The sequence below is a fragment of the Phaeoacremonium minimum genome, assembly GCF_000392275.1.
Source record: "Phaeoacremonium minimum UCRPA7 unplaced genomic scaffold PA7_03_scaffold_27, whole genome shotgun sequence".
Taxonomy (NCBI): Eukaryota; Fungi; Ascomycota; class Sordariomycetes; order Togniniales; family Togniniaceae; genus Phaeoacremonium; species Phaeoacremonium minimum.
In genome coordinates, this window is record NW_006920934.1 from 256,064 (window position 1) to 282,638 (window position 26,575).

At 52.5% G+C, this 26,575-nt stretch overlaps 8 protein-coding genes across 8 annotated transcripts; 4 read left to right on the plus strand and 4 right to left on the minus strand.

Annotated features, from left to right (window-relative positions):
• Positions 1 to 821: 821 nt before the first annotated feature.
• Positions 822 to 1,774, minus strand: UCRPA7_379 (putative 1-acyl-sn-glycerol-3-phosphate acyltransferase beta protein; the record flags this gene model as incomplete). Its single annotated transcript, XM_007912975.1, has 2 exons — positions 822 to 997; positions 1,057 to 1,774. 2 exons carry the CDS (start codon positions 1,772 to 1,774, stop codon positions 822 to 824), a joined length of 894 nt encoding a protein of 297 aa, XP_007911166.1.
• A 1,565-nt stretch (positions 1,775 to 3,339) lies between these two features.
• On the plus strand, positions 3,340 to 5,640 carry UCRPA7_380 (putative duf2347 superfamily protein; the record flags this gene model as incomplete). Its single annotated transcript, XM_007912976.1, has 4 exons — positions 3,340 to 3,770; positions 3,840 to 4,147; positions 4,261 to 5,327; positions 5,545 to 5,640. The coding sequence occupies 4 exons, from the start codon at positions 3,340 to 3,342 to the stop codon at positions 5,638 to 5,640; spliced, it is 1,902 nt and encodes a 633-aa protein (XP_007911167.1).
• Positions 5,641 to 7,586: 1,946 nt separating this feature from the next.
• UCRPA7_381 (hypothetical protein) lies at positions 7,587 to 9,302 on the minus strand (the record flags this gene model as incomplete). Its single annotated transcript, XM_007912977.1, has 1 exon — positions 7,587 to 9,302. The coding sequence occupies one exon, from the start codon at positions 9,300 to 9,302 to the stop codon at positions 7,587 to 7,589; it is 1,716 nt and encodes a 571-aa protein (XP_007911168.1).
• A 1,097-nt stretch (positions 9,303 to 10,399) lies between these two features.
• On the plus strand, positions 10,400 to 11,169 carry UCRPA7_382 (putative adp-ribosylation factor family protein; the record flags this gene model as incomplete). The annotated part of the gene is made up of 5 exons (XM_007912978.1): positions 10,400 to 10,458; positions 10,518 to 10,628; positions 10,686 to 10,702; positions 10,759 to 10,904; positions 10,957 to 11,169. 5 exons carry the CDS (start codon positions 10,400 to 10,402, stop codon positions 11,167 to 11,169), a joined length of 546 nt encoding a protein of 181 aa, XP_007911169.1.
• Positions 11,170 to 12,695: 1,526 nt separating this feature from the next.
• UCRPA7_383 (putative adp-ribosylation factor protein) lies at positions 12,696 to 14,518 on the plus strand (the record flags this gene model as incomplete). Its single annotated transcript, XM_007912979.1, has 2 exons — positions 12,696 to 14,436; positions 14,487 to 14,518. 2 exons carry the CDS (start codon positions 12,696 to 12,698, stop codon positions 14,516 to 14,518), a joined length of 1,773 nt encoding a protein of 590 aa, XP_007911170.1.
• A 1,186-nt stretch (positions 14,519 to 15,704) lies between these two features.
• UCRPA7_384 (putative gelsolin repeat protein) lies at positions 15,705 to 16,998 on the plus strand (the record flags this gene model as incomplete). Its single annotated transcript, XM_007912980.1, has 2 exons — positions 15,705 to 16,544; positions 16,624 to 16,998. 2 exons carry the CDS (start codon positions 15,705 to 15,707, stop codon positions 16,996 to 16,998), a joined length of 1,215 nt encoding a protein of 404 aa, XP_007911171.1.
• A 446-nt stretch (positions 16,999 to 17,444) lies between these two features.
• Positions 17,445 to 18,009, minus strand: UCRPA7_385 (putative mediator of rna polymerase ii transcription subunit 10 protein; the record flags this gene model as incomplete). Its single annotated transcript, XM_007912981.1, has 2 exons — positions 17,445 to 17,914; positions 17,979 to 18,009. The coding sequence occupies 2 exons, from the start codon at positions 18,007 to 18,009 to the stop codon at positions 17,445 to 17,447; spliced, it is 501 nt and encodes a 166-aa protein (XP_007911172.1).
• A 2,587-nt stretch (positions 18,010 to 20,596) lies between these two features.
• UCRPA7_386 (hypothetical protein) lies at positions 20,597 to 22,708 on the minus strand (the record flags this gene model as incomplete). Its single annotated transcript, XM_007912982.1, has 3 exons — positions 20,597 to 22,364; positions 22,425 to 22,582; positions 22,655 to 22,708. The coding sequence occupies 3 exons, from the start codon at positions 22,706 to 22,708 to the stop codon at positions 20,597 to 20,599; spliced, it is 1,980 nt and encodes a 659-aa protein (XP_007911173.1).
• Positions 22,709 to 26,575: the final 3,867 nt, after the last annotated feature.

Here is a 26,575-nt window from a genome sequence, read left to right on the forward strand (position 1 = left end):
AAAGTGGCTCTCCGGTATCAATAACCAATAATTGGCCGCGTGGCCTAATGTACGTTTATAATTCTCCATGTCAAATACATTTGACAATGATGCTAACCCCTATAAAGGGCTAAGGCGCCAGATTTCGGCTCTGGAGATTGTGCGTTCGACTCGCACCGTGGTCGCTCATCATTTTTTGCCTCCGTTCGCAAACCGATTATCTTTTTGAAGTAAAAAACATAGCCCTCGAGATTAACCTTGAAATATCTGTAGACGTTTTACTTCGTTTTGGTGGTTCTCTGATCTCTCCGCCCCTCTTTTGAAGTTGTTTAATAATGCCGAACCTCTTGTCTCAAGAGCTTTTCAACAACATGTAGGCATGGCAAATTGCAAACTACACCACAGTGCTCTTCAGTTGCTTCCATTCTAGTTTAGAATATATTTCTATTTCATATGCGTATGATAATTGTATGGCAATTGTACAGCCGTGGCGTATGTACCAACGGCCAAAGTCTGAGTATATATATGTATATGGTGTGAATGAAGCCTTGATGCAATGTGCAAAACACCAGCACTCCTCAACGCACCGCCCATGCGTCTATAGAGGGTATCAAATGCTCTCTGTTCTCCTCACGTCTCTTCGATTCGACTGCGTGATCAGTTCTGTACGGCAAAGACAACGAACTCTACCGTCTCTAAATCCAACTTCTCCATGGATAGCCATGACTGCTTCGGCTCCTGCTGCTAAGCAAGCAGCAGACTGCTGGAACCCCTTTTCTTTCCCCTTTTTATTCTCTGAAAATTTCGTAACGGCACTCTCACAAAGCTTTCTGGCTAGCCCTTCAATTCCTTATCTCCACACCTGTGGCCTTCACCGTTTCGGCGGAGATGGGTATCGGCTGCCCCCTGACCTCAGCCGTCAGGTTGATGAGCTCCTTCAGCATCCGTTCGCGTGTCGTCCTAGTGAGCTCGTCGACGTCCGCAGGGGTAAGACCCGTGGTGGGAATGGGGTCGAGCACTAAAAAGACATGTCAGCTTCCATATCCTGCGCAAAGCATGAGCAAAGGGGAAGGATACCTTTCATGGGTATGGAACCCGACTTGAAGACCAAGCCCTTCACCCACAAGACGTGGCTGTAGTTTGCGACGACGACGGGCACGATGGGGACCTGCGCCTGGACGGCGAGGTGGAAGGCGCCCTTCTTGAAGGGCAGCAGCATGGGGTCCTTTGCGTAGCTGCGGGTGCCCTCGGGGAACATCCAGACGTTCTGGCGCTGGGCGCGGATCTGGTCGGCGGCGCCGCGCATGGCCTCGCGGGCGTCCTTGCTGTTCTTGCGGTCGATGAAGATGGAGTTGCTGAGCGTCATGAACCAGCCGAGGAAGGGCATGCGCTTGAGGGAGGACTTGGCGGTGACGCTCGTGTGCTTCGGGAATATGATGCCCAGCATCAGTACGTCGAGCTCCGTCTGGTGGTTGCCGACGAAGACGGCCGGGCGCGTGCGCTCGAGGTGGCCCTTGGGGTCGACGATCTTGAAGCGCACGCCCGTGGTCAGCGCCATGATGTACTCGAAGACGCGGCCGGTGGCCCACTGCGAGTTTGAGGCGTCGCCGAAGAGGCGGAAGGCGATGGAGATGAAGACGCCGGCGAGGGCGGTTATTATCATGGAAATGTAGGCGGCCAGCAGCCGGGCGACGAAGCCGGCCTTGGTAGAGACGAGGGACAGCATGTAGAAGAAGACGGTCAGCCCGAGATAGCCGGCGAGGAAGTAGTATAAGTAGGTGAGTAGGGAGGACATCGCGGGCGAGGAGGAGAGCGCTCGGGATGCCTGGGAAGAGTTGTGAGGAGACGTAGCCAGCGGTGGGCGAGCAGCTGGCGAGACGGTTTATATGACCTCAGTCAGGAAGGAGGTGGCTTATAGGAAGAGGCGCCGAAGTGATTCTATTCCCTCCCAGACGACTGCATGAAGGTATTGTGTTGTCTTTCGAGAAGAAGGTCTTTGCGCATGTGAATCGAAGTTGGGAAGGTCGCAGCCACACCGTTGAGTGTGAAGTATCGTGGGAAGCGTCGGTTGAGGAACTTGGTCTCGTATGGTCAGCAGGATCCGAACTGTAACAGAGACATCTGGCGCAGCACAGAAGAGTCAAGAGATCTAGACATGCATAAGCATGGGCGGAGGCGTAGGCGTAGGCATAGACATAGGTGAGGCAGGTGAAAGTAGAGAGGGACCGGCGAGGAGGTAGGATTTGGAGCTGAAATTCCATCTTGATCGAGAGGGCGGTGGGATGACTGAATGCAAGGCCCGCTATTGGGGGCTTCTGTTGGGCGTGACCCCACCAAATTTTGGCCTACCTGAGCCATTGCTGTGGGCGGCTTACCGTGTAACACACCAGAACGACGGCACTAGCAGCACTATAAAGAATGGAGATGCCGAGGCGTGGGTGCTTGTTGAGAAGAAAATCCCAGCTTGGACATTGGCCTTAGTGCGGGGCAGATGGAGCAAGGGTCCTCCTTATACATGTGTACTGCATAGTAATGTAGGTAAAATGTAGCCAACCTTGGAACCCATTCAGCCTCGATAGCATTGCTGGATATTGAATGGGTGGTTCATATTAGCCAGGAGCATGAGATCTCACTCACACAGCAGTAGCCCTGTGCTTCTAAACTACAGTTGCACGGCTTATCATGGCCAAGGCAGGCAGCACCTATAGATACCTAAGTCGGTAGCCTCGGAACCGGGTTGCACATGCCAAGAATAAATCCAGGTTTCTGTCCACCCTGACAGCGGCACAATGATGCTATTCCGAGACATCTCAATATATTGATTGATGAACGCCCTACACTATATACCTTAGGTTCATGACCCCATATATTCTGGCTGCCCGTGGTTGCGTGCTGTGTTGCAGACATCAGAGAGCGTCTACTGGATGGAGCAAGTATAAGTGCTCTGTGGGGTGTCTTTCTCCCCTCTGACCTCTGTACAGAACCCGCTGAAAGACCCCCTGCCGGCTGCCAGCGACACGTGAGTCTCGGCACTGCGCGCCCGTCAGGAGCCGACTCCGGGGCATGTTTTGGCGCTTGGCCCAGCCGCTGTCACCCCTTTGGGCACTGATAGGCAACACCTTTCTGTAAGGTGATGTAGGGAGGTGCTCCTCCACTCGACGTACGCACTACTGCGCAGTAGGTCTTAGACAACCTCGACGTAATACATCGAAACGGCGTGTCGATCCTCCAACTTCTCCTTGAACTCCTTGGGAACCACTGCCACTGCCGCTGCCGCTGCGATCGCGTCGCCGACCATAGCGAGTCACCCTCCGAGCTCCGTGGCGCCTACGATGCTGCAATTGAGATAGCATTCTCGCCATGGCAGCATCTCGACGGGGTCAACCTCCCCTTTCCGTCCGCCTGCCCGGCGGCGGCGGTCCTGGCCTTGGGACCGGAGGTAGCCCGGCCTTCCTGCCCGACCTGCCGCCCATCTCGGCGCTGTTTCTCATCGACTTCGATGTCAAGGCCGGCTACACAATCATATGGAAGCAGGCCGTGCCGGGGCTGGAGCTCGAAGGCGTGGTCGAATACAAGAGTCTGCCCTCGGGCCTGCACACCGTGCCCGACGATCTGATTTATTTCGTTCATGATGAGGGCTACGCTGGGTTGAGCGCATTCGTGAACACGAAGACGGACGAGGAGGAGTCGCGACATGCGCGCATGATCGCGGTTGGCGTGCTGGTGCCGCTTAGCTATGGGAGACTGGGGAGGGCATGGAGGCATGCCGAGGGCTTGAAGAGCATGGCGGCGTAAGTCCTCGCACCCGCTCCAAGTCTATGCTTCGTAACATATGTGACTGACATGTCATCATTACACAGAGAACTCGCCGTCGATCGAAAGCAAACTACCATTTTAGAAGAATATTGGGAAAGGAGTCGCGCCCGTGATGGAGGCGGCCAACAAGCGCTCAATAAGGACTCACCCCTTACCTCACCAGTTGTGAGCTTCAACTTGAGTCGCGGCAGCCCGAGACGGGGCCATGCGCGGAACAGATCTGCCTCTGATGCCGCAGCTCTGATTCCTCCCGGTCACAGACTATCGCCCTTTCATCCGGCGTGGAGTCTGACGACCCTACTAGACACATTTGGACCGTTAATCTTCCCCATTCATCGTGCTGCATTGTTGCGTAAGCGCATATTAATATCTACTCATGCTCCCGTGCATGAGACCTGTAACTTTGGTAGGTCAAGCTTGACTCTTCACATTTCCTCAGCTGTCTCATCTAACATCCTCAAACAGTGTATGATATCTCGATCCTCGCCAACATACCCCTTTCGGTATTTGACCTGCTTGATCCGTCCGCGCCATCACAACGGCTCAAGCCGTTGTTCACCATTGGAGTACATGATATCCCATTCCTACTAGAAGACAATGCCGCTTCTAAAAGGAGAGCTTCGGGAACGCTCGAGGAAAGCAATCTCGGAGGCACTACAGGCTCAGGCTGGATTGCCTGTACGACCGACAGCATCCTTGCTATGAAGGACGACCTCTGGGACGTGCTCATCACGATGCCGCCTCCGCACTCATCCAACGCCCAGGAAAAGATCTGGCCAACCGTGGAATCGCCAAAAGGATCACCAGTGAAGGCGACACAGCGCGATCTGCGCCGCTTCCGCTCCCTCAGAGCCGGCTTGAAACGGGTCGCGGCAACTAACGCAATATCCGAAGAAGGCAGCCCCAGCTCCGAGGTGCCGCCAACAACCCCGCGGCCTCGCCAGTCGACGTCGTCCGGCGTTGCAGGCTTCTACTCCGAAGAGGACTCGATGCTAGCAGACGCGGCGGAGAAGGTCGTCGAGCCCACGACGTGGGCGGCCCTCGCCTACAGCGGGTTCATGTGGTGGGCGAGCGCGGGCGAGCAGGAGCGGTCCGACGAGGCCGAGGAGTCGGCGCACGACGCGACGCTGCTCGTGGACCTCGCGCCGCCCGTGCTGCACCAGCAGCAGCAGTCGTCGCTGCGCTCGGCGGGGCTGATGGTCGACTCGATCACGTCGCTCAACGCGCGGCGCGCGACCACCTACGACGGGCTGGTGCCGACGGACGAGGAGGAGGACCGCGCGCGCACCGAGCTCGCCATCATTGCGTACTTCCACCGCCTCACGACGCAGATCCTGTCCGTGCTGGCGGACATTGTCGAGAGCTCGGACGAGGACGACATGATTGATGTGGACCCCGAGGGAGAGGGCGACGTGCTGCTGCAGCCGGGCGAGGATGACGATGATAGGGGGTATGTACGAGTCGACAGCGAGAGTCTTTCCAGCATGGGCCTGGACGTCTGGAGCCAGGCAGATGCCGAGTTTGTGAGGCAGGTAGTGGCGAGATATTTTACTAGACGGGCATATGTCGAGGGTAAAGGGGTTGAGGTGTGCGGACTGAAGGTTTGTTAGTAGGCTGCAACTGGAGTCGCAGCTGTGTTATTTTAAGGTGTATGACATGGCATCACATGTATGCTGTGGAAGGAGCGATGCTCGTGGCATCTTACACGTCTAATGGGTAACAAAATGAAGATCTGTAGGATCTATGTAGGAAGAGAGCAAGTATTTCGCGCGTGGTTTCCACACCACCATGTTCATCGTGCATGCTCCAGATGACCAACAATCTACCTTCTCCCGGTCTAAGTAGTCCCGTGCAAACAGTAGTGAAATCTTCAGAAAGCGTTCCAAGTCCTTCGGTGTAGGAGTCTTGGTTGTCTGATAATGGCACTTTGAATTCAATTATGAAGTCACATCAGAGACTGGAAAGTCGGGGTTTGGCTCGGGGGGCTGCAGATAATGCATAATAGCGTATCATGTACTATTACGCCTCGTCAGCCTCACTGGACCATCCAAACTTTCAAGCACACCTGGGCAGAACACTTTGCCCTTGGAATAACATACATTTCTTGAGCTGAGAGGTTAACGTCGTGGCTAGAGTAGAATAGTCGCAATTTCATTCATTGTGCAATGAGCGACGAGGCTCCTCAAAATGTCTCTCAGCCCCTTCATCTTCCAGTATCGCTCGCTAGAATCACCAAGCGAGATCCGTGTCGTCAGCCTTCGTCGAGGCTCCGGCACCGACCTGATAGAGTGTGTACTCCTCCACACAGAGATCCACGACCAACCCTACCAGGCGTTGTCGTATGAATGGGGGCTTCCCAGCGATGACGATCCAATCATTCTCATGGACAGCTTTCCAGTCCGCATCCGAACGAACCTGCATGAAGCTTTGAAGATGATCAGGCTGCCGGACGGGGACGTCTGGATGTGGATTGACGCCTTGTGCATCAACCAGGAGGATCCTCAGGAGAGAGGACACCAAGTGAGCATGATGGACGGAATATACAGCGGCGCGGAGATTGTCATCGTCTGGTTAGGCGAGGCCAGGGACGGGAGCGACTTCGCAATGGAGACATTCGCCAAGCCAAGCAAGCTTCCGCAGCTCATCAAGAAAAGGAGCTTTCAAGAAAGCCAGCGACAGGCTCTTGTTTCCTTGGCCTATCGTTCGTACTGGAGTCGTGTCTGGGTGCTCCAGGAGATCTACCTAGCCAGGAGCTTCGTTGTGCGGTGTGGCTGCAAGTGCATCTCTGATGCGGATCTTAACACTGCTTTGGTTACTTTTCACCAGGATGACGGCCAGGACTATTGTAATCAAATAGCAAAAAGCACCCTCGAGCAGCATAGACTGGCGAAACTATTTCAAGAGAAAAATGTCTTCGAGTTCAATAGCTTGGGCCGGTGGCTGAGAGTGTGCATGGTGCGGAATCTGCAGTCCAGCCAGCCTCATGACTTGATATACGCCCTTCTCGGCATCGCTCACGACTGTCCGAAGGGCACGATCGTGCCTGACTATGATAAGCCTCTCCTGGACGTCTATCGCGAGGTAGCACATCTCTGGTCACGCTCGGCGGACTGCATCAAATTCAAATCACAAGAATCGAGAACAGACTTTCTGCATAACCTCGCCATCAAACTGGGCCTAGACTACGATAATGATATGAAACGGCTCATATCTGATTTAGTTGCAATTTATTGAACCTGAAATCAGTAACATCCATTCACAAGGCTTGTCAAGGCGAAAACGGTGCCTATGCTGAAACGTCTATACGTGTTGCTTGTCGATATGCTTCACAATGGCCTACGACGATTGTATGCTGAAAACAGTATAGCAAAGCTTTAGTCACTCGCCCAGATGAACCGGCGGCCTAGACAATCATGACTATGAATGTTATACTCAATAGTGTTACATATTGTTTACTTTCATCCTATCTACTGTGTTCGGGCCTGACTAGCATCTCATACAGCCGAGCTCGCGACATCATCGAAGGTTCGTCATCAAGATTAAGCTCCATAAGAGAAAGGATGGTGAAATGAGGTGAAGCCGCAAGTTGCGGGTATATTAGTGACTAGAGGAAATTGTTCCGATACCAATGGTATAGTTGTTTCTTCTAAGTGACAGAGAAAGTTTCATACTGGAATATTCGGTGAGAGACAACGGTGATTCGTCGTCATCAGCACATTTGGTGGTAATCTGCATGGTCGATACAAGTTGATAGACGAAACCGTTAATGCAGTCAAATTGATGAACCTTTTTCAGTGATCGTAAGACTCGTCAGGGCGTCGGCAGACGACCTGGTATGTGACCTTGTCTACCCAAAAAGGCGTATCAAGCTCACGGCGGTGGTAGTGGTCGAACTGAACAAGCTCCTTGAACGGGAAGGTCTTCGTGAGGAACTTCTCGTACCAGTGACGATTCTCCTGGGTTCTAGCTCCAAACTCCGTTTCGTCCTTGGTCTTGTAAAGCACGTCCACGAACAGGCGCATCAGTCGGCAGGAGTTCAGGGTCAATGAGCTGTAAAGTCGATCGTTCTCGGGGTTATTGAAGGTGTAGTAATCGCCAGCAAACCACCGCGTACAGCAGCAAGCGAGCACCTTGTCCATGAGGGCCATACCCACTCCCTTGCGACGGAAATTCGGGTCTACGCACAAGAACAGCTTGCCCGTAGAGCTTCCCATTGACGAGGTAGGCTTTCCACCGAGACCGCGGTCGTGAAAATAGACAAACGCGAACCCAATCACCTTATCTGTCGTCATTTCCAAAAGTCCAGGCCAATTACGGAACGCTGAAGCTGAAAAGTCGTCGCGTTTGTGAAGCTTCTTGGATTCAGAATCTGCCACAGTTCCTTCCACGGCAACGACGAAAGGAACGTGCATTTTCATACAGGAGGAAAGGATCCGAGAAAGGTCGCCCTCGTTAATAGGCTCGGTGTCAGCAGCCTGAAAGCCGTTCTTGACCTCCCAATTGTAAATTTTGGAAACACCACGCAAATCCTCCTCAGTTGCTGGACGAAGATGACAAGTCAGTCCAACATGGCGACCGGTTGGATTGGCCTTCTGCACCACAGGCGCCGAGAAGTGAATGGGTGCCTTCTGAGCCTCAGAATGAGAGCTTACCCTGGCCTTCTGCTTGCCATATCCGTGAATCTGGCCCCAGGAAGTCTGGTTGAGGTTGTCAAAAAGCTCCTTGAGCTGTCGAGGACTCAAATAAGTATCGACATATGGCATAGCTCGTGGCTGTGTAACAGGCTCGATCAGCTTTCCTGTATAGGTGTCGATGTCATGGAGATAGTGCTCTTTGATGTGCTCTTTGATGTGCTGCTCCTGAGTGGTGAAGACAGCAATGGGCTGCTCTTCAGGGATACCTTGCAACCAGCACATGACAAAATCCCTGAACTGTGTTCGATCGGGATGCCAATCCTCGTGCTCTGAGTTGTCATCCCCCTTCCACGTCGTTCGTACAAGACCCTCTCGGCCCTCTCCACTGACCAAGCTGACTTGAGATGATCTGATACTGCCAGGGTTGCCCTTACCTGCCGCATCTCGATGAGTCTTTCGAGGCACTGCAGGAGATCCGCCGAGATGAGCCACACGAAGGGCACCTGCAGTGAGTGGATCGCCTCTGGACTGACGGTGGCTCGTGGGGTCATCACGTGTGATGAAGCGGCGCATTTGTCTAATGCTCTCGATTGCCGGATGATATCTAGGCTCGTCTCCTGGCTTGCTGGGCTGGTCGCCGATAGTGAACGGGAAGTCATCTCGCTCAATCTCAATCGTATCTTGATCTGAGGGTAAATTCAAATTCTCCTTCCGCCACAGATGTGGCGGAACACCAGATGAGAAGTCATCAGTGGCGGTACTGTAGTGCTGCTCTGGGACATTGGTGTTGACATCATCTAGGGTATTTGGTGTTTTAGTAGGTTGGAAGGCATAGTGACGGTCCTCTGGGTTCACCCAACCATGTTTAGCCATGCTTGCCGCAGTACGCTATGATAGAAATGTCAGAACCGGTACACAAAGTGAGAATGAGGCGAAGCCTGGTGCAAACAAAGGGCAAAATGGAAGTAGCTTACCTGAATGATTATCCTTGTGATTTCTCCCAACAGAGAGCTGCAATAACTTGTAGTAACCACAAGTAGTAAAGACAGCTGGAATGAGTTGTGAAAGAGGTAGAGCTGGGAGAGGGAGATATGTGTAAGGTAAGTGTCGTTTGTTATGAAGGTAATGCGCTAAGGAGCCCGAGCTGTCGGTGAGAGCCGCTTGTTGGTTTGACAGCTTCCTCGAGCCTCGGTAAATAAGTATGGATAAACAACAGAATGTGTGCTCTGCCCTGATTAACCACGTATATTTGATGTGAAGCCTGATGGTACCTAGGTGATGTAATCAAGCATGAGAGGTGGAAAGATACAAATAGCGGTATCGTGTGTGTTCAGAGACAACTTTTGATAGGGACAGGTGGGCAAAAGGAAGGTAAGGAGGTGTGAAGGAAAGAAGGCAAATTCCCCAAGCTGAGGTAGCTTCCTGGCAAGAAGCTAAGCAGAGACCTCAAAAAATAGGTAAATATCAAGGTCTGTCATCACGTCAGCTTTGACCCTGTGAAAGTTGTCGAGGATTCACAGCAGAGGCACAATAATTATTTCCAAAGGAGCTTATAGAATCCGAGAGAAAAGCGACGCATACCTCTCGTAAGTCAGTGCTTTCCCCAAAGGGAATGCCTTTTGCTTCATACCCCTTTTATCTTTCTTGTATGCTCGACTGCTATCCGATTCCTTCAAAAGCAACACACCTGTTGTAGCCAAAGAGAAAAGGGAAACCTTTTTGAAACAGGCCCCCATAGTTCATTTATCCCTAGAGATGTATTTAATACGCCAACACTCGGTTCCATGCTGGGAGGTCAATCTATGAGTCGCAAAGTGATGTCGTTGTAGACTGACCAATCACGTGGCAGCTTTTAAATACCCCATCTTCTAACGTTGAGGTCCGGTCGAAGCTCAGGCAGTCGCCATTTGACGACAAACATCAATTGCAGTGCCGCCACCCCCAAAAAGCGTGCCACAATCATTGCGGCAATGCTTTCCATATTGAGGAAGGCCAGACTAAAAGATAAGGAATTGAGAATATTGATGCTGTATGTAACGAGCATGTGTCTTCAACCAGCGATCCATTTGACCGCTGACAGCATGGCAGGGGTCTTGACAATGCTGGGAAGACCACTATCGTTAAGAAGATTATGGGCGAAGATGTGAATACCGTCAGCCCCACGCTAGGCTTCATTATTAAGACGATAGACTATGAGGGGTGAGCCCTATTGCGAGGAAACGTTGCTTAATCGCACATTATGCTGACCTCCTTAAGTTACAAATTAAACATCTGTGTGTCGAGCAATTCTAGCGGAACCCCAAACATGGAGCTCACCCGCATTGTCTAGGGGATGTCGGTGGACAGAAGACTCTTCGATCATACTGGCGCAATTACTTCGAGAAGACGGACGCTCTGATATGGGTAGTGGACGCCACGGATCGACTGAGAATTGACGACTGCCGAACCGAGCTTCACGGTTTACTTCAAGAAGAGGTTTTGTTCCTGCCCTATATTGCTATGAATAACTGGCTAATTTGAGAATCAGCGACTTTCGGGCGCAAGCCTTCTCGTGTTTGCAAACAAGACTGATGTGCAAGGGTGCATGACGGGAGACGAGATTCTCGAAGGTCTGCAGCTTAAGAGCATCCGGACTCATCGCTGGCAAATCCTTCGGTGCAGCGCCATGAACGGCCAGAATCTAAAGGAGGGCTTGGCATGGGTTGTGGAAGATGCCAAAGCGAGACTCTTCCTTTACTGAGTCACAGCAATGCTGGCAATTGCCTGCCACGTTGACATATATCTAGTGCATGCCCCAGCATACAACCAAGCCAGAGACCACCGCCGGATTTGTGGATAAATGAGCTGGAAAATGGCCGCTGATTCCTGGGTCGTTTGAGAATAAGGTTGCCGAACCGTGCAGGCCACATATCGCATGCACTATTTATCACTGCTTGACACAGATCTCCCATGAAAAGGAGGGTGGCTGCGGAACCAGCAGGTCGGGATCTATCTATATGTGTAATGGCCAACGTGAAGGCAATCACACGACCAAGCAGACTACTGGCTTACCTGTTCATTGTTGCAATATTCGTATTTAAGGAATGGGATTGTGAGTCGTTTCAAAGGGGGCAATCTCAGGAACAGAAACATTAGATATGGGACAACAATGCCTTAATCAATTCTAATCTACCCCGACCCTTGAGAACCTGGAGTTGAAACAGAAACAACCTGGTGGTATCCAGCCAGTCGGATGGCATATTGTGTCCCGTCTAGAGCCCTGCAATGGCGCGAACAAGCGGGTGGTCTCAGCGTCTGACCTGCACAAAACTCTGAGACACAGTGGAGACAGCTGTGGTAGAAAGTGTGCGTGTAAGACGACGGAGAGCGGGCGGGTGGAGGCGCCTCGGAAAGGATTACCACCGCCTTCCTTGTCTTAGCAAAGCAGCTTAATAGACAAATCGACGGTAAGACACGCTAGAACAGACGACGCGAGTTCCCCTCTAGCCTTTGCCTTAGGTTGTTGACAACGTCGACAAGACTCTCGTGTAGTCGTTTTGCTAGAGACTAACTCAGAACCCACTACGAGAAAAACCGGTTTGTCTGCTTTCGAACCCCTCTAATAAGCAGCCAGGAACCGCGGGGTGTGCATGTATGCGTATGTGCGTGTGTGTGTGTTGACAAGGAGAGGAAGACCCAATAGAACCGCCGTTCGCGTTGTGTCGTGTGTCATGTCGTCTGTTTAAGGGCGGTCCTGCGAATATTACCGGTACCAGAACTTGAGAAAACCCCCAAACCATGTCGGACGAGGTGTCCAATTTCCTGCGGTCGGTGGAGCAGCTGAAGGACCGCCGCGACGAAGAAGACGAGGCGCGCTCCAGAGAACTCGAGGAAAAGATCCTGCAAGAGCGACGAGAACGTCAGGCACGCCGTGCAGGTGAGTTCTGCCAATCTTGGCCTCCCTCGACCCTCCTCTTCCTCACAGCTCCGCCGTGCGCCATCATTGGCCTTATTTCCACCTTGAAATCGCATCTAGTCCTGCAAGGCTCGAGTCTTTGTTATTCTGCTTAAAGCATATCCTTCGATCGTGACACTAATCGCCATCCTCATGTTGCAGAGCGCGCCAGGTCGATATCACCTCAGAAATCCTCACCCGCCAACACCCCACCTCCATCCTCCCACCGCAGCCATCTGTCGCGAGACGCGGATGGCTTGAAGCTGACCTCGTCGCCCGTTCCTGACCTGTCTGCAAGCCCAAAGTCCCGCGCCCTTCCTCCTGTCGATACAATGGACATCTCATCGAGCTATTCCGCCTCTCCGACCAAGGAAAACGAGTCTCCGTTCGACCTCGACTCCAAGCGATCAAGCGCAACAATCACATCTCCGCCAACCAGCGGTGTTCCCACGCGGGCGCCCACGTTGTCCTGGCAGAGACGGCCAACTTCACAAGCGTCCGGCGGGTCTCGATCCCGGCCACTGTCTGTGGTCGCGGCCGAAAATGCAGCCGCTCGCTCGTCTACGCCGCCGGCCGAGCCAGCTTCCCCCGAGCATGCCGTCTCTCGCGATCAGATTGCGCAAGCATTATTGTCGAAGGACCCGTCGTGGTTCCGACAGACTGCGGACCGCGGCCAGAACTCGGCTGCGTATCGTCGAAACCAGGTCGAAGATGAGGACAGGTTGGACATGTCATCCATGAGCGCGCAGCTCCCAGGCATGTCGCGGGCCGGCTCGACAGAGCCCGAGAGGGATGTGCCTACGGCTCTGTCCGGCTCTCCTGCGTTTCCAGGAAAGCTTGGCTCACCTCTTCCTCTTACAAGTGCCCAGAAGCTTGATCCTCCGATCAACATGGGCGATAGCTCTATCGATGCAATTGCGTCTCCCCTGTCTACCGGGCGAACTTCTCCTACGCGACCGATATCCCCTACCAAGGGCATGGGCGGGTTCGTCCAGAGCGCGATGATGAAGCGGTCCGACAGCGTCAAGAGATGGAGTGTGACTTCCCCACAAGGCCTACAGCGTGCGGGCTCCGTGGCTTCTAACCGCAATAGCGTTGACTATAAGGAGCGCACTGCAAGCCCTCAACCTGAGGCAACCTCAAGACCCGGCAGCATGCTGAGAGAAAGCAGCTCAAGACCAACCTCAAGCCATGCCAGAGAGTCCCCTCCTCTGTCAATTGATACTGGCACTACAGAAAAGGCTGTCGTAGAGAAGTCTGCAGACCCCGAAAAGACCCCTCCTACCAGCCCGTCCAGGACAATGGATCAGCGTCGCTGGAGCCCTAATAAGACCTCAAGCTGGCTTGATGCGGCCCTGAACAAGCCCGAATCGCCGAAGCCGAAGCCTACACCTCCAGCTAGCTCGCAGCCTGCGTGGATGGTGGAATTGAACAAGGCAAAGGCCCAAAAGACCGGGAACACTAGTGTAGACCTTGGCCGACCTGGAACAGTTACGAAAAAGCATGAGGTGAAGACAGGCGGACTTCTAAGGTCCTCAGCACCTGGAACCACTGTCAAGCCTGCTGGTCTGGGTAGAGTCAATGCCTTTTCTTCTCCGGTTGCAGCAAATGATAAGCCTGCGGCCCTCAACTATCGTAGTAGCATTACAAAGAGCAGTGCGGAAAAGGTGGAGGTTGACGCCGAAGACACCGAGAATGTGGCATCGTTCGGCAGTCCGCCTACTATCAAATCAAAGCCTGAGACGCCTCCAAAGAAGGACTTCCGTGCGGGCCTGAAGCCACGGCAACCTCCACCTGCAGATGATAAGGGGCAGGCCAACGAGTTGCAGAACGTCTTTGGTAACCTACGGCGGACAAAGACACAGAACTACGTTGCTCCTGACGAGTTAAAAGATAATATCTTGCGAGGCAAGGCTGCTTTGAACTTGACGGGCGGACCTAAACCCCGAGAGAGGAAGGACGAATTCAAGGAAGCTATTCTGAAGAAGAAGGAGGATTTCAAGAAGGCGCAACAAGAGGGAAAAGGCGTTACTAGAGCCCCCGGCGCACCCAGCGAGAAGCCCATCCCAGAAGGTTTAGCAAAGAAGCTGGAGATGAGTCGATCCAGCACCATATCTTCTAAGCGAGACTCGGCGACTTCTCAGGCGACATCTGACAGCCCATTGAGGACGCCAACCCTCAATCGTTCCAGTATATCTTCTACAACATCAAAACGAGAGCCAACAAGAGAGTCTGTAGACTTGACTCGGTCTACGACAGTAGAGGCGCCAGAACCTGTCCCACTGCCGTCACTGCACAAAGAGACGAGCGCCCCCGGTCGTTTGCAGGGGAAAGTTGGCGCGAGTGCACTCGCTGACCGATTCAACCCTGCTTTAGCTGGCCTGCTAGCTCGTGGACCACCTGGTGCGGGCTCTGGTGCAAACAAGGACTCCGGCGGCTCGAGTTCAGGTCCAGTGTCGGCACCCACGAACACTGGGACAGAGCCAGGCTCTGGCCCCCAACTAACACACATGACAAAGAATCGGGCGCGAGGTCCTAGAAGGAAAGCTCCTTCGTCGGTTGCAAAGCCAGTTGAGCAGCCAGAGCCAGTAAAGTCCATATCCAGCCCGGAGCCTCTAGAATCGTCTCCGGTCTTCGAGAGAAAGTCTCCGGTATCTGTGCGGTCTAGACCCCTACCAAGTCCAAAGCCAAAGCTTGAGTCGAGGTTTGAGCCTACACCTGAGCCAAAGCCTGAAGTGATCACGCTCGTCGATCCCTCCAAGAACACAGCCTCTGACTATAAAGCACCTTCTGGTGGCGTGGTATCGCTTGTGGACTCGTCGAAGAAGAGAGAGGACAAGTCCGTCTCCACTGGCACTCCAATATCGTTTGGCGGGTCTTCGCATAAACGTTCACCTTCAAGAAAGATCCATGAGCAGGTGGCCGCCATCGCGGCGAAGAGTCAACCTACGCCTAAGCCCGCAGAAGAAAAAGCAGAAGAGCAGCCGTCATCTCCTCGGAAGCTGAATATGAAGCGGATATCAAAATTCTTGGACGAGTCGGCACCGGCATCCGAAGCTGATAGGACAAGATCTCCGTCGCCAGTCAAGCGGACCCTCACAGAACCTACTTCACCAACGAAGCAGACACCCAGTGACAAAGTCGATTCGGACCCTATCGTGTCTGTCAGAAATGGCGCTGCGATCTTCGGTGGTTCTGCAATGATGCCGAAGGTAGAGCCTCGAGCCGAGAAGCGCGTCCCTGAACCGCTGCGGCCAAGATCACCGACGAAGAACGCTATACAGTCTCCCACACCTGTGGCAAGTTCTGGTACCAAATCACCACCTCCTATCTCATCGCCAATGCGCTCCCCTAATAAGTATGCGCAAGAAGTTTCGTCCATGCTGAACGATTTCTTTGGTGACTCACGGCCAAAGAGAAGCTATAATGTTGACGCCGCCGAACTCTTGATGAATAGACCCCAAGCGGGACCGCGGATTCAGACTCAGAAGGTCCAGCTGTTCCAGGTATCTGCAGACGGCAAGAAAGTGGCCGTACCAGGACACTACGAGCGCGTTCTATTCGAGAGGGAGATGTATATCTGCCCCCACACCTTCACAAACGGTGCAGGCAAGAAAGTCTCAGAAGTCTACTTTTGGGCAGGAGATGAGGTTCCAGAGTCTACGGTGGAGGATGCCCATCTCTTCGTCAACCGAGAGGCCCGGGCAATGGGAGGGAAGCTCATCAAGATTCGGCAAGGCAAGGAGACTCCTGAGTTCATCCAGGCTCTAGGTGGCATAGTTATTGTTCGCCGTGGTTCAAGCAACAAATACGACTCGCTTGCTCCCAACATGCTCTGCGGCAGGCGGTTCTTGGGCCAAATAGTCTTCGACGAGGTCGACTTTGCGCCATCCAGCTTATGCTCCGGGTTTCCCTACCTAATTACGCAGCAGGGCAAGTGCTATCTATGGAAGGGCAAGGGAAGCAGTGTGGATGAGTTAAGCTGCGCTCGGCTAATAGGAATGGACCTTGCGCTCATGGGCGAGCTGCTTGAGGTTGAAGATGGAAGTGAAAGTGCTGCTTTTTGGAGTATCTTCGATGGTGGCGCCAAACCCGGTTCTGCTGATCACTGGCGGTTGAAGCCGAGTTACGACAAGTATTGTGGACGGCTGTTCTGCTCTGATGTAGCCGACCGTAAGCAGGTATGTTCGGCCACCTCATTACTCTTAACAGCCTTTTGCTGGCACGAGACGATCTTTTGTAACTAACAAGACTCTACAGATCATCGAGCTTCATCCTTTCAGCCAAATAGATCTCCAGCCCAACAAGATCTACATCCTTGATGCCTTCTTCGAGATGTACATCATTGTAGGCCGCCAGTCTCAGTCTCAATATGCCGCGTTCCACAACGCACTCGACTTTGCCCAGGAATATGCCATCCTGGCAGCTGGTATGGAGGATCGACCGTTCGTCCCAATCTCAACAGTCGTCTTGGAGGGCATCCCTCGAGACCTCAAGAGCGTCTTCCGCAAGTGGAGAGACGACGGCAGCCCGACGCGAACAGCTCTGCCCAACCCCGCGAGCCCGAATCTCAAGCGCGGACGCAGCTTGAGGATCGTGCCCCTGACTCAAGCACTTCAGGCTTTGTCCGAGTAATAATCGAAACAGGAGGCGCCGCCTTTCAGAGGCATTCTAATTCTCGTACATTTTTGTGTTTTCTAATTGAGATCCGTGCATTTCCTGGGCGAAACATGTTGCTTGATAGTGCATCAACTCGACAAGTTTAATCATTTTAATGCATCAGAAGGGAGATATTAGGGGTGTTCAGGGATTTGAAACCTGGTAGGAGGGGTGGAGAATTGCATTGAAGATGTACGATGCGGCAGAAGATGATATGAAAATGAACATGTTCAATTTTCCCTCACACTGAAAGAATATGTGATTGCTGCAAGTGACGCCCCTTTACGCCAAACGTCTAGTATGTGGTATCAACCCTTTTCCACCCGAAAACCATAACGCCATGAAGTCATCATCCTCCGCCATTCTATACACTAGCCCAGGAATACCTGGTCAGCATGAGCTTCCTGATCGTGCCTTGCTTTCTATTGACTCCCAGAGTTGGCAGCCGCAGCGGCCATCACAGCTTTGGCATCGCCTCCCGTGCTCGTCACGACCTTTGCAACATCCTCCTTCAGCTCCGGCATGCCCGCGGCGATCTGCTCCGCCAGGACGTCGCGGAAGCCGCTGAAGGCATGCATCTTGCCGCGCATGAGCTGGTTGCCCCGCCGCACGATCTCGACGAACTCGCGCGTATAGATGTCCGGGTTGCGCCCGTTCTCGACGTACATGATGAGCTCCTGCGGGATCGAGGGCAGTTCGCCGGGTGCTGCCCCTGCCCCGGCGGCGGTGGCGGGCTGTGATGATGCGGTGCGGTGTACGGCTTGGAGGGAGCGCGAGAGAGATGTCAGCTCGGAGCCGAGGACGTCGCGCGTAGGTCGGCCGCCGGCGCTGTCGTAGGAGGAGACCTGCACCATCACCTGGTAGAGGGACTGGATCACATCTTGGATCTGGCCTGGAGACAAATCAGTGATCAGTATGTGGGAGGTTGTGGCGCTTCGAATGGAGAAAGGACTTACGCTCGACGGTGCTGTGATCGGGTCTGTCCATTGGCGCCATGATTTGGAGTTTGGGACACTGACTGCAGGTGGCCCTTGAGTTCGGACAGTGAAGTGATGCTTTCGAGATGGTTGGAGTTCGATGTAGGACAAGGCTGGGCAGGAAAGCAGCAAGCTGGGGTTTAGTGGGGCGGCTGCAGTCGATGTGGTGAACAATGGACCAATCACTAATGAGCTGAATGCCCTATTCAGCCTTCTCTTCCATACCAATTGTCAGAACCCTTAACGGGCAGACTGAAGAACGTAGTCCGTTCACGATCTAATTGATTCGTGAAAGGCGAATGTAAATACTGAAGCTAAGGTTACTATGTAAGTTTTTATACACGGAAGTTCTGATTCAGGTTTCGCAGCGAAGCGAATTCGTTATTTCCACAGCAAAGCTCCTATATTCGGAACTCTAGCTCCGTCTTGCACTTTGCGTACTGCAATGGCCCTTATTCGGGAGAGGTTACTTGTGGTGGAGCTATGGTAGCACTCCGGACAGATAACAATTTGGTCAGTCGATTAGAGCTTTTGCGACTCTTCGGGTCGTGCTTCTCGGACAGCCCGACACTTTTCGAAGATTGCTTCTGCCCTGATTCGACATATTGACCGACTATTGAGGATGGCCGTATTAGTGGCTCATCGCTTATGAGAGATGGTCGTCTAGAGCACTGGACCGGCGAAGAGCCTCTCTGCCTCTCTGTATCTTGAGAGAAAGAATCAGACGTAGATGCGCGAGCCGTTTCTCTCACATGCTGAGTAGCATTGAGTTCAGTTCCCTCGTCAAGAGGGCCTGAAGTGGTTGCAGAGGGCAATTTGATTCGTGTATTTGCGACTTTTGTGACTGGGGAAGAACAGATCTCAAGGTTCGACCCGATCTCTGGTAATACATTCCGTGGATTGTCGGCTCGTCCAGGCTGATATTGCATCCATCGTGGGATTGGTTTGGCTGAAGTCGATTCAAAACCATAATCGCTGAGAGGATTATTAATTGAAACATAAATCGTGGAATTGTTGAGCGGTCTATCATAGTAGAACTGAGTCCCGGGTTGAGAGTTGCGCATCTCTGGAGAGTCTTCATCTCCTGAAAGTTGTGGCATCTTTTCAACGATCGATGGAGATAATGTCTGTTCCAGTGTTAGAGTTGAGAGGGAGATAAATGAAGGAGACTAACTTCTGACTCCTCTTTCCTCTCGTTGATGGAGTTGCCTACCACGGTATGCTGCATTTTCTGTTCCCAGCGATGTCTCGCAAGTCCATCGTCTCGACGGGCAATACGACTTAGAGCTTGACGAGCAAGTCTATCCTCATCTAGGTTATCTGCCTCGATATCGACGAGACAATTTGCACAGAGCGGTACCTCGCTGATCTCCCACCTCTTTGCTCTGCCGGGCTCATCCTCTCTTTGGCAAACAGGCACGATATTGTCATCCGTATCATCATTCGCCTCGGTAGTTCCCTTTGCTACATCCCCATCCTCATCAACTTGGTACAGTTCATCGAGAGTCACGCCCTTCACCACACTCTTGCTCCCGTAGAACAGACACCCATAGCATATCCGATGCCAAAAGCACCAGCCCAGACTAACGCAGTCATCCCCACGTACCACCACTTCTCCGCACACCCAGCATACGGCGAGGTCGAGGAGAGAGGTGTAACATGAGTCGCAGGTGAGCCTGGCGGATTGACCGATAATATGTGGTTTGCCAGACGATATCTGCCAGCAGAAGCTACACGTAAAGGCGAGACCCGAGTTGCTGTCTGGCGCAAGAGATGGACGCGGCGTGGAAGAGGTGGTTGGGGTCTGATGATCTGGATTCGCTGCGGTGTTGTTGATGAGGACATCGTGGTTCGAAGACATTGAAAGGAAAGGATTCGATCTCCGGATCATGCTGTGGAGAGAGATGGTCGTTTACAGAGACTTGATATTCATTAAATAATCATGTTTAGGGATTTAACCTTAGAGATGCCGCCACAATAGTATGCAATATTGAAATAGCAAAGATCACAAATGGTTATTTTGCTGGGTGACTTGGTTGGGACCTATTGATCCAAAGACGGAAGTTCCAAGGTCAGCAACGGAAGGCGCGATGTGCAGTCCTGCTCGATTCCTTGAACCATGGACCTCGCGCCATTCAACAAGCTTCTCTCCTGGAGAGAAACTCACCCCATCCAAAATTGGTTCTCATGTCATGATACAAGTGCTTTTGATTGTTCTTACAGACCATTGCCTAATAGCAGTGATAAAATAACATGAACTCCATCCAGAGGTGTTTTCCATTGCCAGTACCTCGTAACTCCAATCTGACCAGTCCAATAAATCAAATACAAAACATCAGATATACAGTAGACCTTTCAAGAGAACAATCTGTAAACGCAATTACCAGAAATTGGATGTGCGTTGGTCCATATTCATTGTCATGCAGTGGAAAACAGTAACGCCGTTTCTGAGTTGGTTTGCCGTACCGAAGCAGCACAACGCAATGGTGGCATAAGGTCGCGAACTTGAACAACAAGAACAAGAAGTAGGGCATGCAACCCCGTATTAGCGTAGCTAAGTCGGTGAAACCCCCAATCTGAACCCACCAATAAGCGGTCTACTTCCGGTTCTTGGGACGAGCCAACATGTTCAGTCTTGCTAGACTTAGGGATGTTGGCTTTGCTCTGCCGGTATTGTTGCCAGACTTGAGCGGAGACTTCTTCGGGCTTGCACTACCCCTGTTTTTTGCCAACAGGCGCGGAGCGACAAGAGCATCGCCCTCAGCCACCGGCCGGCTCTTTTGTTTCTTTGCAGCTCGTTCCGCTGCCTCCTTCTCTGCCTCCTCCTCGTCATCCGTGACACGGTGACGCTTCTTGTTCACCATTCCGTGAGGAAATGCCTTCATATCGAAGATCGGTTTGGGATCCTGGTTTTCCTTGTCGGCGCCAGATGCCGTTAATAGGCTGGAGGATGGGAAGCTACCTGGCATACGGGCAGTGGGCATGATCGAGGGACGCACATGACGAAGACTCGCCTGGCCAGGGGAGGAACCAAACCCACCCGGAGATGTGCTACCGAAGCGAATAGTGTGATCGCTGCGGAAGGTGAATGTTCCTGGAATATCCTGAGGAGCCGCACGATTCTCTGTTTTGAGCTCGCTTTTGGCTGAAACCTTTGACAGAGAGCGCGAGAGATCCGGATACGTCACAGTGCCGTCATCTTCTTGATCTGCCATTACTGCATCGAGTGAGGGATAATGAATCGGATCATTGTTTGTCTTTGATCGAGAAAGACCAGATTTGATGGGAGACGGCGAATTCTGAGCAAGAGCAGCACGCTTCGTTTCAGGCGTGAAAGAAACATGCTTCGAGAACCGATGACCAGGTGTAGTGAGAGGCAGTGCAGGCAAGGCCTTCTCAAGTCGCCGTGGAGCCGGAGTCTTTGAAGTCTGCGCTAAGGGCATTGGGATGTTGCTCTTTGGTTTCACATCAACAGGTTTCTGTCTAGTAAAGATAGACTTGACCCTGTCGAAACGACCAGGGCTGCGGGCAGGAGACCGCGCCTTACCCTTCTCAGAGTCTTTGGCGTCAAAGTTGTGGATGGTGGCAGACTTGGGTATCCCACTCAGCGTAGTTTTCGCTGGTGATTGGATCATGGAACGAAGTGGGGTTGGGGTCTTCAGACTGGCTGCTCGAGCAAGGGACGACTTAGTCGGCGTCATGAGTGACGCCAAAGTCGAGTGAGAACGAGGAATACTCGCAGAGTCCTTGCCGGCAGTTGTAGGTCTTGGTATGAAGCTGCCGTCTCTGGAAATCGGTCGTTTACTAGAAGCATCATCTTCCAGGTGTTGTCGAACGCGCTTTGCAGGTGAATCTGCATCACGGGATTGAGGACGTCGGACCGTCTTCGCTGATGGTGGCGGGTTCTGTGTCTTTGCACGCATCGATTCGGAGTCGTCGAGATTTGCCTTTGACTGGGTTCGCTTAAGACCCTTTGAGGCTGGTGTGAGTCGTCCTGGAACAGCTCGAAACGCAGAGGGGTGATTCTCAATAGAGTCCATCTTCTTGAACTCTGCCATGTGAACAGCGCTGAAGCGGCCAGCTTTCCCCTTGGGTTGCGCGATTTTGCGGCCGTTCATCTGTTCCTCTTCAAGCTTCTCTTGCTCGCGCTTTGCGGTCAAATCAGCCTTGATTTTAGCAGCTTCCTCACGCAGCTCATTCATCATGCGTTGAGCTTCAGGGCCGAGACCAAGATCGCCAGCCGGGCGAGTGAATGTGAAGTTGAACGGCGAGGACGAGACAGTTGCCTTCGATGGCGTCAGCTGCGCCAGCGCACGTTGGCGATCACCAACATTCCCCGACGGCTTGATATCTGTGAAGCCCAGTCTGAGGGCAGATGAAGGAGGAGCCATAGTAGGATGGACTTTGCTTGGATGCATCTCGGACATGGGGGGCTTGGTGGGAGAAGAGGCGGAGGGTGTTTTGGGCTGAGGCATGGGCGATGAAATGACGGCGTTCAGGCTCTGTGTAGGCTCATCGACTGGGCTCTCATCGCGCTCAGCAAGAGATGATAGGCTCATGGCAAGCTCTTGCTTCTTGGGAGTCTGTGAATTGATTGTGTCAGTCGAGTTGGATTACAGCCAGGTGCTTTTGATAATGATAACGTGTTTGTTTACCTTGGTATGAGTAGCACTCGCTAGTCGAGCAGAGCGACGACGCGGCGGCGACATCCTGGCGGTTGTTCTCAGAGGTCGATTTGATGAAAATGAGGTTCTGTGATAGCAATTGAGGATGGACTGGCGTGATTGAGGTCTGGTCTGCCTCGATGAGCCAGGTTGAGATATGTGGATATGATGTCAGGTGTGTTGAGAGTGCGCGACTGCTGGCGGGGGTTTGTTTACTTTCGGGTGGCCCAAGCTCCCTGGGTTACATCACACCACCAACACTAGCAAAAAAAGAATCCGGGACAACTCTCAGGGACGGAACTCCTCCACGGTAATGATCAACGCAGTGTACTTGAGAGTAGAAATACTGATGAAGAAGGGTCCTGATACCCGTTGACGTCTCGAGGATCCACATTATTACTACTTGGGTATTGAGCCACCGACTTCGATGAAGATAATGATCCCTACTTGAGGAAATTTGTGAGCCTTGCCGAAGCAGCAATCATTACCCTGGCGGAGGAGGATGTAGGTAGGTCTCAAATAGCTGGGCAAGTATGAGTAAGGAAGCGACGTGCCGCTCAATGATCGTGCGCTTGCTACCAAGACAGTCAAACAAGACGCCGTATTGCACCTACCTTGAATGCGTGTTCTGAGAAAGGCAGCAACATCAAAACCTGCTGAGCAAATCCCCGAGGCAGACTGTGCTTCTCCTCTCCTCGTGACGAGACTGCGACGACGATACCAACCAAAGTCATAGATCAAAGTCCGCCCGTTATCGACACATCTAGGTACGCACCTACCTCACGGTATCGCACCGCCAGTCCACCTACGTGAATCTCTTCGAGCGTCACGCAATGTCTCTTTTCCCCACAGCCCTTCCAGTACGGGCTCTATTTGTGATGCTTGCAGCCATCGCCGAAGACCAATGGCAACATGTCCCAAGCTCTAGTGCAATCCGCGGCGCGGGTCGAACCTCATTTTCAAAACGAAGAAGGCCAATAGATGTCTCGACCTAGGATGCGCAGCATAATATGGTATATCAGAGCTGAAAACATTAGCCGAAGGAAAGGCGACCGTGTCGGACGGTTAGGTCAGGCAAACATGCCGCCTGTCGCTGTTTGAAACTCTTGAGACAGCGCTCTGAACTAGCAGCAACTCAAATGGTCACTTGTTTTCTCGAATAGTCGATCAAGAGCTTGCAACGACTGAGACATGGCAAAACATTCTTAGGACTGACAACCAAACCAGTCAGCGGACTTCCTCCTTCGGCTCACTCAGCCATATCATCTCTTCCAGACTCTTGGTGACGGTGATCCTCGCGAATCATCTTCCATCTTCAATCATGGAGAGTGTCCGGAAATCCCTACATTAAGATCAAGGCTCGAAAGAATCGCAGGTCCCGTTGCTCGTCCCGTTGCTTCCTAAGAGCCACGGTCATCTCCGAAGACTATATCAAGATGAGCAGTGATCCCATTATTGGTGCCTACTGGCATCAAGGAACACGATCAGGATAGATGAGGGAGGATTGGCGTGGAGTCATACGCTGACTGGGCGTCCCCATGGTGCCTTTTCAAAGTCTGCAAACAGTACCAGGTCATCAAACATCCACAAAGAAAATCGCTCACCACATCTCACGGACGATCCATGTCAAAAGGCGGTAATGAATATCGAAACGGTGGAGGAAGATGATGTGACCCCCGCCCAGTGTGGGAAACGAATCCTCCGTCCGAGTGAATCGAAAGACGCTAACGCCACCATCCTCGTCAGACAGCGACGCTAGCGAGGCTAGGAAAACGCTAGAAGGTTTCTCGAAGAAAAGGAAGGTGTCATGTTGCATTCACCCCTGTGAAGTGGTGTGGGTCCTCTTCCAATTGAATAATGCCTTGCGACCAGGAGTGCCACACGAGCTAGCATCCCCCCAAGGTGCTCAGCATCCCCAGATGTTGGAAGACATGCTGCAAAACGCGACCTAGCATGAAAAAGCAATGGGAGCGCCAAACATGAACCTCATGCAAGCCACCAGTCCAGAAGACTCTGTTCCCGGCAACCGGCGCTGTCAGCCTGCAGAGTAAGGCGGTCAGGTCGAGATCCAAGGCAGATAGTTGCAGAGCTCAGAACCTACTAGCGACACCCGGCGTACGAGATTTCTCCCTGTAGGCATGACCGGCCGGCTACTGCTGCATGCGAAGGCAAAAGATGCAGTTGGAGCGCACCCTGCCCTGTCGACATAGCGCTATGGCTTCAGCATTAGTGGACTGTTACCTGTAACGCTACGGCGCAGACTCAACAATAGACAGCAGCCGATCTTGTCAGCTTGACTCTTCGATGTCTATTCTTCACATTTTCAAGTAGCAGTGGCTTCACCAGTCTCTTAAACATTCAAGAGGCGGAGAATGAACATCCCAGGGCCGCGGTTCCTCCCGCTGTTGGTCGATGCTATTGGATCGGATGTACTTTCCAGCATCGGCAAAATAGGCGACCAGCGTAATACAGATTTTCCCACGCCAAAGCTTCTAGCGCCGAAGCAGCTCCTCGGAAATACAGATATCGATTTCCAAGGATGAAAGACTAGCACGGAATGTCGTGTCTTCCCCCGCCCTGCGTTTGCGCACCACCCCGTGTGCTGCAGCTTTAGTGCGTCAATCTCATGTTCTTTCCGCAGTGCATCTCCTGTCAACGCCATCACATCTCGGTCACAGTGATCACATCCTCTGGGTCACATCTTTACCCCAGACAGAAGGCAAAAATGAGCCTTGGCATTTCGAGGTATTGTAAAAATTCTCAACACCCTTGGCCAGGGAAAGAGGATGATGATCCGGTCTCTGTCGCCGCTCGGCACTTCACCGTTAGCCTCACTTTAAGCTATGGATTCCCCGTCGATGGCTTTGGGCCCCCTCAGTCTCCATATAGAGTGCTATATCGGCTGTCGGGGCCAGTTATTCACGACCATTGAATTCGATCTGCTTTAATGCAACCTCTCGACGGCGAACAGGAATGCATACCTTGTGCATCTTTTGTGTAGTTGCCATAAGACTGACTGATTTGCCCTATGAAACGCTCGCTTCAAACCACGGATCTTCTTCCGATCACGACAAAGCGACTTTATTGTTTATCTTCCCTCGATGCAGCCGGTCCTACTGGGCGAGAGCCTGGCTCAGCCAGGGAATCTCTTCAAATCTAATGGCACGCGGAACCAGCAGTCATCAACGATCTGCCTTTGTGGCTGCAGGTCAGGTAAGTACTGTGCATAATCAGAGTGACCAGGAGTGCACCATTTGCACGGGAAAACTGCATATGGCGAGCGTCGACTTGTAATAAGGTAGAATAGGCGAGACGGTACTTCCGCTCGAAGTCCCTCAATCACTGGCGGAGAGGGGTTTCAACATTTCATCAATGCCAGGCTTGCCAAGGGTTCTGCCGACTGGGTCATTCACGTTTCCAGCGGTCCAAGCAGCAACATTGGAGGCGTTCACCTGATCACGAAGAAAAAAAAAAATTGCCAGGCAGAGAGGACGTGGCTCCGTTCCTCGCAATCCCGGTCCACCACCAGGTCCCTGCAATACAGGATGGCCTGTCGTGATTCGGCCTGCGCTCATTAGCGCCATGCTAGCATAGAGCCCCTCATCGAGTCCTTCACACCTGCCCGGAGATCCCGACATCGCTCTACGCAAGCCCCCGCGACGACATTGCACCATCGTCAAGCACTTCCCAAAGTGTCGATAATGAGGAAATTACCGAAGAGGATCAAGGTGGTTTCCCGATTGAAAGTTTTCCAGGGTGCCAGAATGTCAGGACACAGTGCAATTGACAGCTCAAAATCGCTCACCGAAATTTGAAGATTGGTTCTTGTGAAAGAGTCTTCTGCTGTGCGGTAGCGACTTCATCGGCGAGTTCCGACTTACACAAGGGGAGTCGGCGTTGAGGTCTGAACAT